Genomic DNA, 12,848 nt, shown 5'->3' on the forward strand with positions numbered 1-12,848 from the left:
GATTTTTTTACCTTATTTTTCCCCACAAAAAATGTCAACCATATTAATTTTTTTTTTAACTCCTAAACATTTTAAGCTGTGTCATATCATGTTACTATCACATTGGATGACATTCGACCTTCTCATTGTTAAAACCGAATATCATAAACGGGATAACTAAGTTGTCACTAATTTATAAAAAACGTATTTTTAAATGTCAGCTTCGTAGTCGCTCAAAACCCGCAACGAAGCGCGGAGCACCCAACTAGTTATTATTATTATTTTATTACTAAAAAAATAAACAAAGATGGGTGGTGTCGTTTCTTTGATTGACGATCAAAACTACTATTAGTATAAGTGCAATATGTTGAAGGTAAAAAAAATAATGTAATAATAATAATAATATAAATATATATTATAGAATTATAGTTGGTTACTTGGTTTCATAGCTTTCTAAGCACACCTTTATAAGGTTTATCAGAGCTCTACGCAAAGGGGTTTTGCTCGATACGCGTCACATATTTTTGACCTTTTTTCCCTTTTGAAATTACAATAATACCCTCATCAAGTCTCAACGTCTATCTTTGTCCCGAACCAAACATGACGCATATTTTCACCGGCCACCACATAAAAAAAACTGTGGTTCACATTTCACATGATTTGTATACCACCAAAGTACCAAACCCAATAGTAATCATACCAATTTATTTATATACTCCGTAATAAATAAATATAAATATTCGCAAACAAGTTGTTAATACAAAAATCATAAAAGGCAGTGTAACGGGTGACGATGTACAACTGGTTGGTGATGTAGGCCAACTATAAACACGAAGTGTATTTTTAAACCATGGATTTGGTATATAATCTTTCTTAACAATTTAATAGTCCATAATATATTATTGAATTTAACTAAAAATAAGTAGGAGAAGGCTAACTATAGCTTCTAATTTTATGGTTAAGGGGTTTTGCTTTGGAGTCCAATTTATGCCCGTTTGGTGATTCATTGGAAGAGGATCCGGACCACATTTTCTCTAATTACAAGTACATATCACCGTTAGTCCCAAATGGAGCGGCTAATGTTATAAGCTCGTCAAACTATAATCTAGGAGATGACAAGATCAATAAAGGTTATTTAGCAACGACATACATACTTTGGCTTATTTGAAATTGAAGGAAAGGATTAATCCATAGCTCGGAAGACAGGAGGAGTTCAATTTTAATTGAAGACACAGCCTCAACTCTGAGCGTGCTTTCCCATTTTTAGCTTACGAGTTGTAATCAAGCAATCATAAGCGATCTGGAACGTGGAGGTTTAATCCCAAATGTAATGTGATTATTATGTTTGAACGATAGTTACTCCATCCGTCTCATTCCAATAGTCCACAGACAAAAAACACGCAGTTTTAGGAAATCCCACTAACTTCATTTCTCCACTAATGAAATATCTTCTCTCTCCAGATCCACCAATGAAATATCTTCTTTCCTTTCTATTTATGGAAGTGGACTATCAGAATGGGACAACCCAAAATAGAATACTGCCCTATTGGAATGAGACGGAGGTAGTATGAGTCACTAACGGAGTCCGAACGCGATGTTGAAATTCACCCACTCGATCATTTTCTCGTATGAACATTACAGTTCATCACCCCACTGTAGGAACCCCCATGGCGAATCCATATGAGCATCACATGTGGTAAAACTCTCTCGGATGAGGCTCGAACACAAGATGTCCACAATTTCAACCTCTGACAGCTCCGAAGCCCATGAAATAGACGGGTAACCCTATCGAAAATATTTTGCAGCTCATAAGAATCGAATTCTGACCTTCGTTATAGAAAGTCAGATCATCATCAATAAACTAATACACCAATACCTTGAGGTTCAAAAAGGGAGTGTGACTAGAGGGTGCGCATAATGCGCAATTCACCCGGTACCAAATCTCGCGCTCGGGGGGCTTGATTACCCGAAGTTTTACCTTCTATGGGGGAGCCAATGTGCTCGTTCATAGAAGGGTTTCCTTACTTACCAAAAAAAAAAAAAAAAAAAAAAAAAAAAAAAAAAACCTTGAGGTTCAAATATAATTTCTGTAAATGGGTTGTATGAGCCATTAATTCTTAGTTATGCTTACGTAATACCCTTGTATATGCACCCTCCTTGTGTGCCTTCATTCTTATAGCAATTCTTAATTTCCAAAAAATAAAAATAAAAGTTATTTTATGATAAATACGAGTTTTATGTTGGCCTAACCATAGTCTTTAATGCTATACTATCTTTTCCAAATAAATTAAGGAAATGGTCATCGAAGCTAATTATTGTTGCCAATTAATTAGACAAAATAAGATCAATTTTATTTTCATTTAAGTTTTTTAATTTATTAAATTACTATCCAGAATTATCTTCTTTCATTCTTTTATTCTTTTATATAAATTTATATATATTAATATATTATATTAATTAATATAATTATTATTAATCATATCTACTAAACCTCATCAAGAATTTGTTCGTTTTAGACCAATTTGTGTGTAGAGTGCAATGTAGTTTTGGCCAAGGAAGAAAATTGTCATATGACTTGTAGTTAAAGGGTAATATTTGTAAATATTTAGGGATAAAAGTGAGGCATAAAAGATAACTTTGGGGATTTAAATGTAACTCTTTAATTTAATATAATAGTTATTAATAAAAACTCACCAAATTTTTTAACGAAATTTGTCTTTTTTCTCGCTGCGAGTTAGATTTCTACGTTATCACCGTTCAACTCAAAATAATTTTACGAACAAAACGCAACTAATTATATTCGAAACGGAGCTTTTTTTTTTTATAAAAAAAAGTGAAACATATGATAATAAACAAACTAAACCAATTATATTACATGAGTTCGAGTACTTTAACCCATTTTGTTCGCTTATTTTTTATCTGTTCTCGCTCAATATTAGTTTTATAAAAGACGTTAAAATGTTTCATCGCAATGCGCGGGCCATTAGGTATACTAGATAGCAAACTTAATATAATAATTATTAATTAAAACTCACCCAATTTTTAACGGAATTTGTCTTTTTTTTCGCCGCGAGTTAGATTTCTACGTTATCACCGTTCAACTCAAAATAATTTTGCGAACAAAACGCAACTAATTATATTCGAAACGGGGCTTTTTTATATAAAAAAGTGAAACATATGATAATAAACAAACTAAACCAATTATATTACACGAGTTCGAGTACTTTAACCCATTTTGTTCGCTTATTTTTTATCTGTTCTCGCTCAATATTAGTTTTATAAAAGACGTTAAAATATTTCATCGCAGCGCGCGGGCCATTAGATATACTAGATAGCAAACAACGTATATCCAAATACAACCGCAGCAACGCGCGGTCCGAATTCTTTCTAGTTAATATTAATATTAATATTAATATTAATATTAATATTATCACTAAATTATTACTCGTTGTAGTAATTACTAGTAGTAAACTAGTAGTAATTACTACCTATACTAATAATACAGTTGTTATACTCCGTAATAGATTATTAAATACTGATATATACTACACCTGTTTCATTGTCGGATTTCGCATATATAAACACAAAGACGGAAGTTGGACGCAAACTATTTAGACGTACGTGTTGAAAAACATAAGGCTATCTATCTACTCTTCAAAAAATGAAGGCAGATTCTCTCTCTAAAAACGCCACCATCTTTACATCTCTACTTATTCTTCTTCTAATATTGCAGCCGTTATCCGCCACTGCCACCGCATCTCCGCCACGAATCGTCTCCTTCCAAAAAGGTTTCACTCAACTCTTCGGTGGTAACACCAATCTCCTCCGTTTTGATGATGACAACACCGTCCATCTCCACCTCAACGAATACACTGGTATATTATCCTTTCTCCTTAGTCTAATATAATTTTCAATACAATTTATTAAAATAACCTTATATATATTAATTCTTCTTTATAAAGCAATTTTTTAAAAAATACACATAAACTTGATACCTTATAGTCTAATAAGGGCGACTCAAGTATGAACCAAACACTCCATTATATACCTAATTATTTTTCTATTGCACCGATTAAATTTTTGGTGTAACATCTCATTGTATTGTTCGTTACAGGGGTAGAAAAATATTAGTCGATAATATTTCTGGCTGTTAAAACGCGTTGTAATTCATCTTCTAATCAACTCCGTGTTAGAGAATTTGCTTTTCAATATATTTGTCGTTAAAAAATATGTTTTATATTCAACGTATCCGCCAACTAAAATAGACTTTCAAAAATTTACATATTATCCCCTAAACTATTTTTTTTGTTCTTGCATACTTCAATGGATTATGTTTATGTCCAATTAACCTTTTAAACGATCAGTGTAATTGTAACTTTTTATGTATTTAAAACTCCCTATAAAGTCTCAATTAAATACCCCGTAACTTTTTATTTGTGTATTAGTAATTCAAATATTTTACCTGGTTAATTTGAAAATTATATAGTAAAAGAATATTGTAACATAACTATAACGTACTTTACAATGAAATAAAAGAAAAATAGTTTTTTTCACATTTTATATTTATAAATTTATATCAATATTTTTTATTTTTATTTAATTATAATTTAATTTTAATATTAATATTAATATTAATATTAATATTTAATATTTACATGATAACAGAATTTAAATAAAGGGGCAAAAATGAAACATTAATAAATTGGTACAATGTTTGATGCTGCTCTAAATTTAGTGCAATGTTTGATGTTGCACCAAATATGAGAAGGTTGGTTGGAGAGGACCTAACGTATAACAAACAATACTAGCATGCTAATAGCTCTACGCGGATGTTTAAATTTATTTATTTTATTTCTATTAATGTTTAGTTATTTTTTAAAGATTTATATATAATATACGTATAAATTATTATATAGATAAATAGATGGTAATTAAATTGACAAAATAATTGCAGGGGCTGGATTCAGATCATCAGACTTATATAACCACGGATTATTCAGTGCTAAAATTAAACTACCATCCGAATACACAGCTGGAGTCGTCGTAGCATTCTACGTACGTAACGCGTTTTTAATATAAGTGAACGTAACGTAATATCAAATATTACGGCCGTTGTTAATTGAAATAATAATTCTGTTATTCGTTTTGAATTAATGGTATTCATTTAATTATATTTTAATTAATATTATTAAATTAAATATGGATACGAATGCAGACTTCAAATGGAGATGTGTTTGAAAAGACGCATGACGAATTAGACTTCGAGTTTTTAGGAAATATAAAAGGGAAGCCATGGAGGTTTCAAACAAATTTGTATGGAAATGGAAGTACAAGTAGAGGTAGAGAAGAAAGATATACTTTGTGGTTTGACCCTTCAAAAGCCTACCATCGTTATACAATTCTATGGACATCTTCTAAAATCATGTAACTTTCTTATCCTTTTATTACTCCCTTCATCCTAAATTAATTGTGTTGTTGGTGTCTAATCTACAGTTTTAATTAAGCTAAAAAATCTTTATATATATCAAGGGAAGTACAACAAATTATACTCTTAAGAGATAAATGTCACTTTTATCATTCAAATTAAACATAAACTTTTAATAAATACTATATAAATAAGGGTAAAAAGGTAAAATTGATTGATATATTTCTAGAAGTAGACATGTTTTTGGGGACAAAGTAAACTGGAAATTTGACACTTATTTATAAACCGAAGTTGTATATAATAGCTAGTGGGAGTTGATTCTCACACATTATTTTTTGATCTATGTATACTTTTGTCACATATAATCACAGTTATGCCTCTAGCAAATTGAACTTATATTATTATTATATGTATAATTAAGGTTAAAATATGTAATTAGGTGTATATGGATTAAAAAGTAGTGTGTGAGGATCATCCCCTAATTAATGGAGTATTATCTTATATTAAAACTAATTAATTATTTTATATTATATATATGATCAATTATCAATTATCAATTACATATATATTATCAATTACAAATTGTGTGATCATGGTCGTTATTAGTGTAAATATTATCTTTTGAGAAGGATGTTTTTTTAATTATATGATATGTAAAGATCATAACGAAAAAGTCAATTACGTATTTCAATTTGAAACTTGGACTTGAAGATAATGAGTCATAAAGAAAAAGACACCGATAAAGTGTATATAGTTTTCATAATGACAATTCAATGAACATCAAGACAAATTTAGTTATCTCATATTTACTTTTAATAACTCTATTAATAATTTGGTTTTTCTTCTTTAAAGGGTATAGATAGGTATTATCTTAAGCCTTCTTTCCTAAATTTAAAATCATAGTAAAATTGAATATTGTCACTTTAAAATCAATATATAAATTTTTCTTCAAAATCAATATATAACCACATTGTACAATGATTTTAAGCATGTAATCTTCATTAGAAAAATCCTTAAGACATTTATTATTTATTTTAACTTTTCTTGTTGTGCATTGATGTAGATTTTACATCGATGATGTTCCGATAAGAGAGGTATTACGAAGCGAAGAAATGGGTAGCGATTTCCCTTCAAAACCTATGGCTTTATACGCGACGATATGGGATGCTTCGAATTGGGCTACAAATGGTGGCAAATATAAGGTGAACTACAAATACGCGCCTTTTGTAACTGAAATGACTGACCTTGTGCTTCATGGTTGTGTTTCGGATCCAATTCAACAACTTGTAGCCGAAAATTGTGTTGAAATGGACAAACAACTTGAGACAATTCATTACAATAACATCACACCTAAACAACGAGGCGCAATGAAAAGGTTTAGGGAAAAATACATGTATTATTCGTATTGTTATGATACTTTGCGGTACCCAGTTCCACCACCCGAATGTGTGATTGATCAGTCGATTCGACAAAGATTTAAAGAGACAGGAAGGCCGAAGTTTCTACGACGACATCATCGTCACTCGAAGAAAGCAGGGCATGTTTTTAGTAGTCAGGTATATGAAATTCAAGATGAGGATTAAGTATAAAAGGGTATAGAAAATGGATATCATCAACATATAGATTTGTGCATAATACGAGTGGTTTCATACAGGAGTGGAATGTTGCTTGAATTTTTTTGATGTATTTAATAATATTACTATTTATTACAAATATATATATATATATATATATATATATATATATATATATTTGTAATATAGATATGCATATATATCATGATTGAATACGAATAAAACGATGATAGATTTATTTCACATTCATATGGTGATATGGTGGATCTATACTTATGTAACTACATGTTTATAAACTGATGATACAAGTGGTATAATCTTTTGATTATTCATTTATAAATTTTATGGTGGATCGATATGTTACTTCATCCAAAGATTTGAGAATCAAAGAGTCATAATTCTAGGAGGATTAATAGTTATAGTATTGATTAAAGGTAAAGTTACATGTAATTGATTAAAGGTTAAGTATTTTTGAACTAAAGGTGAATACGAGTGATTCTGGAGACTTTTTGGGGCTGTGGAAAAGGTTATCAGTGAATTATGCCGAAATCAAATTACAAGACTTTTCAGATTAGGATAATAAATATAAATATTGAATACAAATAATTAAATAAATACATTAAATAATCACAGCAAGTAAGGTTTTATGAGTTAAGATTGGTTCAATATGATACACACGCACTGATACACATAAAAAAATATAGTTAATTTAAATGGACGGTAATTATTAGTCTGTCATTAAAATTATTCATACACCATTAAACAACTTCGACAATATAATGGTGTACTAAACTACGAATCATAAGAGCTTTTATGTAAACCACGCAGGTATGCCTGAGTGGGCATCAAATTGTCCAATGAAGTACATCACCCAGGTTTAATTTCTGGCTATGCCAATTTGTTCAAAAAGAGAATGTAACAAGAGAGTGCGCATAATGCACAATTCACCTGGTACCAAGTTTTGCATTCGAAGGACTTGATTACCCGAAGTTTTACCTTCTATGGAGAAGCCAGTATGCTCGTTCATACGAGAGTATTCCTCACGTAACCAAAAAAGAGCCTTTATGTGTTGAGAGTTGGGCCTTGGGCATGTAGCCCAAATTATATGGTATTGCATAAGACCTTAACTTCTTAATATTGGTAATGCACCCCAAATAAAAAGTGGTGTATTATAAGTTATTGAAATTGAAATCGGTATGTTTTAATCAAGAAATAGAACTTTTTGCATCTAGTGTTGCCAATATGTCAGTTGTCACCGTTACATTAGTGCGTATATATTTTTATTTTCTTGCCACTTAAAAGACCATTTTTTAAGTATATTACATTACTTTATTTTTGCAATACACCACTAATGGTGTGTTTGGACGAAATTAGCTGGAACTGGAGCTTATGGTTAGAGCTGAAGCTTATCATAAACTCTACTTTTTTCAAAAAGCTACTTCTAAAAGCTTCTTTTTTAGAACTTCTTTTTTACATAAGCTCTACTTTTGTTTGCATGCCAAACAGAGACTTGTAGCTTATCAAGAATAAGCACAAGGTCCCATAAGCTCGTCAACACACAAAGAAAGTAGCTATTAGAGTAAGGGTACTTGGGTGGTATATGACAACAAGAAATTTGTGTAAATACTACTATTATAAGCTTTCTAATTTAATAATACAACCTGTACAGTATATGTTATAGTCTTGTATGAATTCGTATTCACATCAGCAAGCATTAAAACCTTCATCTAATCATCTAGGGATGGATCAGGTCCGCCACAAAATGCTTCTGGCTCAAATGATCTTGCTGACTCATCGTTATAGGCGCCTGCAACTGATCTGCCACCTGCTTCTGGGCCAGAAGCGATGTAAGTGTCCTTTTGGGCGCTTTCTGTGTTGATAAGAAGAGCGATGGAAATGAATAAAGAAATCGCAAGAGCAACCAATGTGTTCTTCAATCTGTTCAGCACTGGCTTTACCTGGCGACATGAAATATAAAAGTCAACCTATATGAAATAGGTTGAAGTTTAACTTTGGCATGGTTGAACCTATGTTCGACTTCAGACAGACAAAGGTGGTAAATTTAATCCGTTTATAAGCACATGGTTTGATTTGGGCACTTTATCTCAAACGGATCTAATCCGGCATATTTAAAAGACGGGTAACAATAAAATCCTCACCAGCTACACTTTGTGCACTTTGTGGACATGCCTTTAAAAAAAAAAAATGACAGTTAAAATGAAGATGGGCCAAAAGTCGTTGATGAAACCCCAAAATTAATTTATCTTATTCAATTATGATAAACTAACATAGTTTTTGAAGCCCCTTAAAACAAATTAACGTTAATTATAGAATACCAAAATCGGGCAAAATTGTTTGCATGTTGACCCGAATCATTCTCAGACTCACTAGAAAGCATCCATTTTGACAGGTAACCTGACCTGCCTACACCAATTTTGCCACATTTAGTCTTACATTTAAAACCCATCCCAACGTAGCCAAAGTGGTTGGGGCCTTGACATCCTTGCAACAAGTCTCAGGTTCGAATCTTGGGGTGGCCAGGTGCGTACAGCAGAGTATGGGGTCGGATCATGGGCGGACCTATGTAGGGGCAGAGGGGGGCGCCAGGCCCAAGTGGATTTGGGGCCTACACCAATTTTGCCACATTTAGTCTTACATTTAAAACCCATCCCAAGGTAGCCCAAGTGGTTGGGGCCTTGACATCCTTGCAACAAGTCTCAGGTTCGAATCTTTGGGTGGTCAGGTGCGTACAGCAGAGTATGGGGTCGGATCATGGGCGGACCTATGTAGGGGCAGAGGGGGGCGCCAGGCCCAAGTGGATTTGCAATTTTTAGTGCAAATTTTTTTGGTTTTTAGATTTTGCCCCTGGTGTAATTTTTTTTTTTTCCCCAAACCCTTCGTATTTTGTCCCAAAACATTCATATTTTGCCCAAAACCTTCGTATTTTGCCCAAAAATCTTCAAATTTTGCTCAACAAACTCTATATTTTGCCCCAAAACCTCCATGTTTTGCCAAAAAAATCCCTACATTTTAAAAAAATTTCGCCCCCGGTGAAAAAAATTTTTGGGTCCGCCACAGGGTCGGATTACTCGTTTTTCCCAGGTAACCCAAATAGCGAAAACCTTACAACTACTTTTACTCTTACATTTAATGAGTTCATAACATTTAACGGTTGCTCCCTTCATATTTGTGTTTGAACAAAATATGCTCTACAAACAATATAAAAGGGGAATCTTATAGACCGAAATGACCAAACGGACTTGGGTAATTCTTCTCTAGAATTTATACAATTAGGAGGTATAACGACGATATTCAAGATATTTAGAAATTGGAAGTGCTACAAGACAACAATTCTGATCCCTACCAGAATATTATATCATTAATATTTATTTGTATTTATTTATATTTATAGTAAACATAAAATAGAATTAAAAGTTTAGGTGGCAAGATAGATGGGATGGGCCAAGGGGACATATTCTAGTGCGGTCAAAACTGGCTCTGATCTCATCCGTGTTGATTCTAGGTTTATAGCTATGGTGTCACAGGACACCGCAAAAAATTTACGGGGAGAATTTTTTACAAAGCCCCGTTAAAATTGTACAGGACACCTTTAGTGACCCCATATTGTTTTTAGGATTTATGGTTTTTTAGTATGGGCCATTAAGATTAAGATATTTATAATTAGCCAACTTAGGGACCCCTTGAGTTATGGTCTTAGATTCGCCACTAGTTCTAATGCATAATCTTATTGTATATCTTAATAAAAAATACTTATAAGTCGAGTATGAATAAAAGATATTATTAAAAGCTCAAAAATGTTAAAATCTATTAGAACCGGTCCTCGTTTACCTATTATTTTCAGTATTCTATATCCATTTGAAAGTCTTATAGGTAACAACCGAAATTGACTCATTTATAAGTAGATGGTATGATATTGTCACTTAACAACATGTAAATGAAGCAACACTTACAGTAAATGATCCTAAAAGCCGATCCCGTGCTAGAACTTCAGCAGTCTTCACCCAAATCTGTTATGATGCATAACTTTCAAAAACTGTAATTAAGTAATTATAACAAGAAAGGGATTATATTAAAATCTCTAACCGTACAGAATGATATTTGTAAGCTATTGAAACGATCAAATGAATACATACAAACACGATTTATAAAGAAGTTACCTGTCCATCATACCATCCAGTCTCTTCATCTGTACATACACAAAAAATTTCAAATAAAACTAAGATGGTTTAATATGGCATCAATCTTTTTAAATAAAGCCAAACATATCTATGCCCAATAGGATCCTAAAAATTGTCTCTTAACTTACAAATTAGTAGGTAATTATGGATTGTGTTCAATGTTGACTTAATAGTACATAGTATACCAAAAGCATCTTTAGGTCGCGTTTGATAAAATTGAATGATTTAGCACTGAATAGTTCATAATCTGAATGATACAAATTGGGTAAAATTACCTTATTAACGTGGTACATGAATAAAAAATTCAATATAGTTGTTTGTTAAGTGTGGAGGATATTATATAGAAAATTTAGGTGTTTAATGGTTAAGAGAGTGTTTTATGGTTTAGCACGCTGAATCATTCAGCATCATATGTCATCTAGAGGTCAGAAACAAACGCGTTAAATGCTGAGCACTCAGCACTAAACCATTCAATTAAACAAACGCGTTAAATGTTGAATCATTCAATCAAGAGGTAAACAAACACACCTTTAATCTAATAACCTCATCAGAAATTAAGACTTAACTATTTCTAATTATAATTATTATAATCATAATCATAATAAACAATAAATATAATCTTTGAAATGAGATTAAATTCGTAATAGTTGCATATGTAATTAGAAAATAATATCACCACAATTATAGATTATAAAGCACATTCATTCATTTATAATCTATAATCTATAAGTTATAAACTAGTACCCCTAAACAGTATTAGTAATTAGTAATTAGTAATTTATACTATAAAGAAAAGTATAGTATAGATATGTATACATACATACATTCAACTGTAGCACTGAGCAATCTGTTACCAACATAAGCCCAACCCAAATACATCCTCACAACAGAAACTGTAACCACCAAAATCCCACTACATAAAGCTCCCAATATCCGTTGAACCGGGTCCCACCCGACACCAACCGACCCGTACCAAGAAACCGGTAGACCAACAAACAGAGCAAACCCAACTCCGGTAGCAAGTAACCGTGAGCAATACTCAACAAAGTCACCTGAGGCCCACGAGAAAGGAGATGAGGTAGCAAGCGACTGGTATTCGTTGATTGGTTGTTGTTCAGGCGGTACAGGGCAGTCTGTTTCCGGTGGGGTTCGGTTGCTGAAGGAGGATGACCACCGGCGGCGATGGTGGTTCGGTTTGGTTGATTTGATTGTGGGTTGGGTAAGAAAGGTGGTGGTGGGTGGCTGACGGAGGAGCGACGGTGGCAACGGTGGTTTTAGCGATACGTAAAGAAGAGCCATTTGCTTTGATGTGCAAAGATATTTTCGGGGTGTTACTTAAAATATTGTTTTTAAACGCTTTTTTTTTTTTCTCTTTTTTTGGGCAAATAACGAAACTATATTAAGAACAAAATCTCCCCAAGAGAGAAAGAATACAAGAGAACTACCCCAGAAAACAAAGCTAACCTAGACAACACGATATGCTATCTAAAACCGAGCTTTAAAAATGACAACACAACCCAAAAGATAACAAATACAAAACACGCAAAAGAGACCACTTGACAACCAACATAAACTCCAATCAAGAACCCAAAAGATAACAAATACAAATGCTTTTCTGTTAATCGGTAAAAAACAAGAAGAATTAAATAATTTTTTTTTTTTTTGAAAAAC

At 32.3% G+C, this 12,848-nt stretch overlaps 2 protein-coding genes across 2 annotated transcripts; one reads left to right on the forward strand and one right to left on the reverse strand.

Annotated features, from left to right (window-relative positions):
- The first annotated feature begins 3,590 nt into the window (after positions 1–3,590).
- Positions 3,591–7,123, forward strand: LOC139861519 (probable xyloglucan endotransglucosylase/hydrolase protein 30). The gene is made up of 4 exons (XM_071849941.1): positions 3,591–3,854; positions 4,934–5,034; positions 5,195–5,403; positions 6,468–7,123. The coding sequence occupies exons 1-4, from the start codon at positions 3,641–3,643 to the stop codon at positions 6,985–6,987; spliced, it is 1,044 nt and encodes a 347-aa protein (XP_071706042.1). The 5' UTR covers positions 3,591–3,640; the 3' UTR covers positions 6,988–7,123.
- A 1,469-nt stretch (positions 7,124–8,592) lies between these two features.
- On the reverse strand, positions 8,593–12,507 carry LOC139862185 (uncharacterized protein ycf36). Its single transcript, XM_071850743.1, has 4 exons — positions 12,002–12,507; positions 11,157–11,185; positions 10,950–11,006; positions 8,593–8,936 (listed from the first exon to the last, which is right to left on the reverse strand). Exons 1-4 carry the CDS (start codon positions 12,474–12,476, stop codon positions 8,706–8,708), a joined length of 792 nt encoding a protein of 263 aa, XP_071706844.1. The 5' UTR covers positions 12,477–12,507; the 3' UTR covers positions 8,593–8,705.
- Between the last annotated feature and the right edge of the window lie 341 nt (positions 12,508–12,848).

Source organism: Rutidosis leptorrhynchoides, chromosome 8 (assembly GCF_046630445.1).
Source record: "Rutidosis leptorrhynchoides isolate AG116_Rl617_1_P2 chromosome 8, CSIRO_AGI_Rlap_v1, whole genome shotgun sequence".
In the NCBI taxonomy this organism is placed as follows: Eukaryota; Viridiplantae; Streptophyta; class Magnoliopsida; order Asterales; family Asteraceae; genus Rutidosis; species Rutidosis leptorrhynchoides.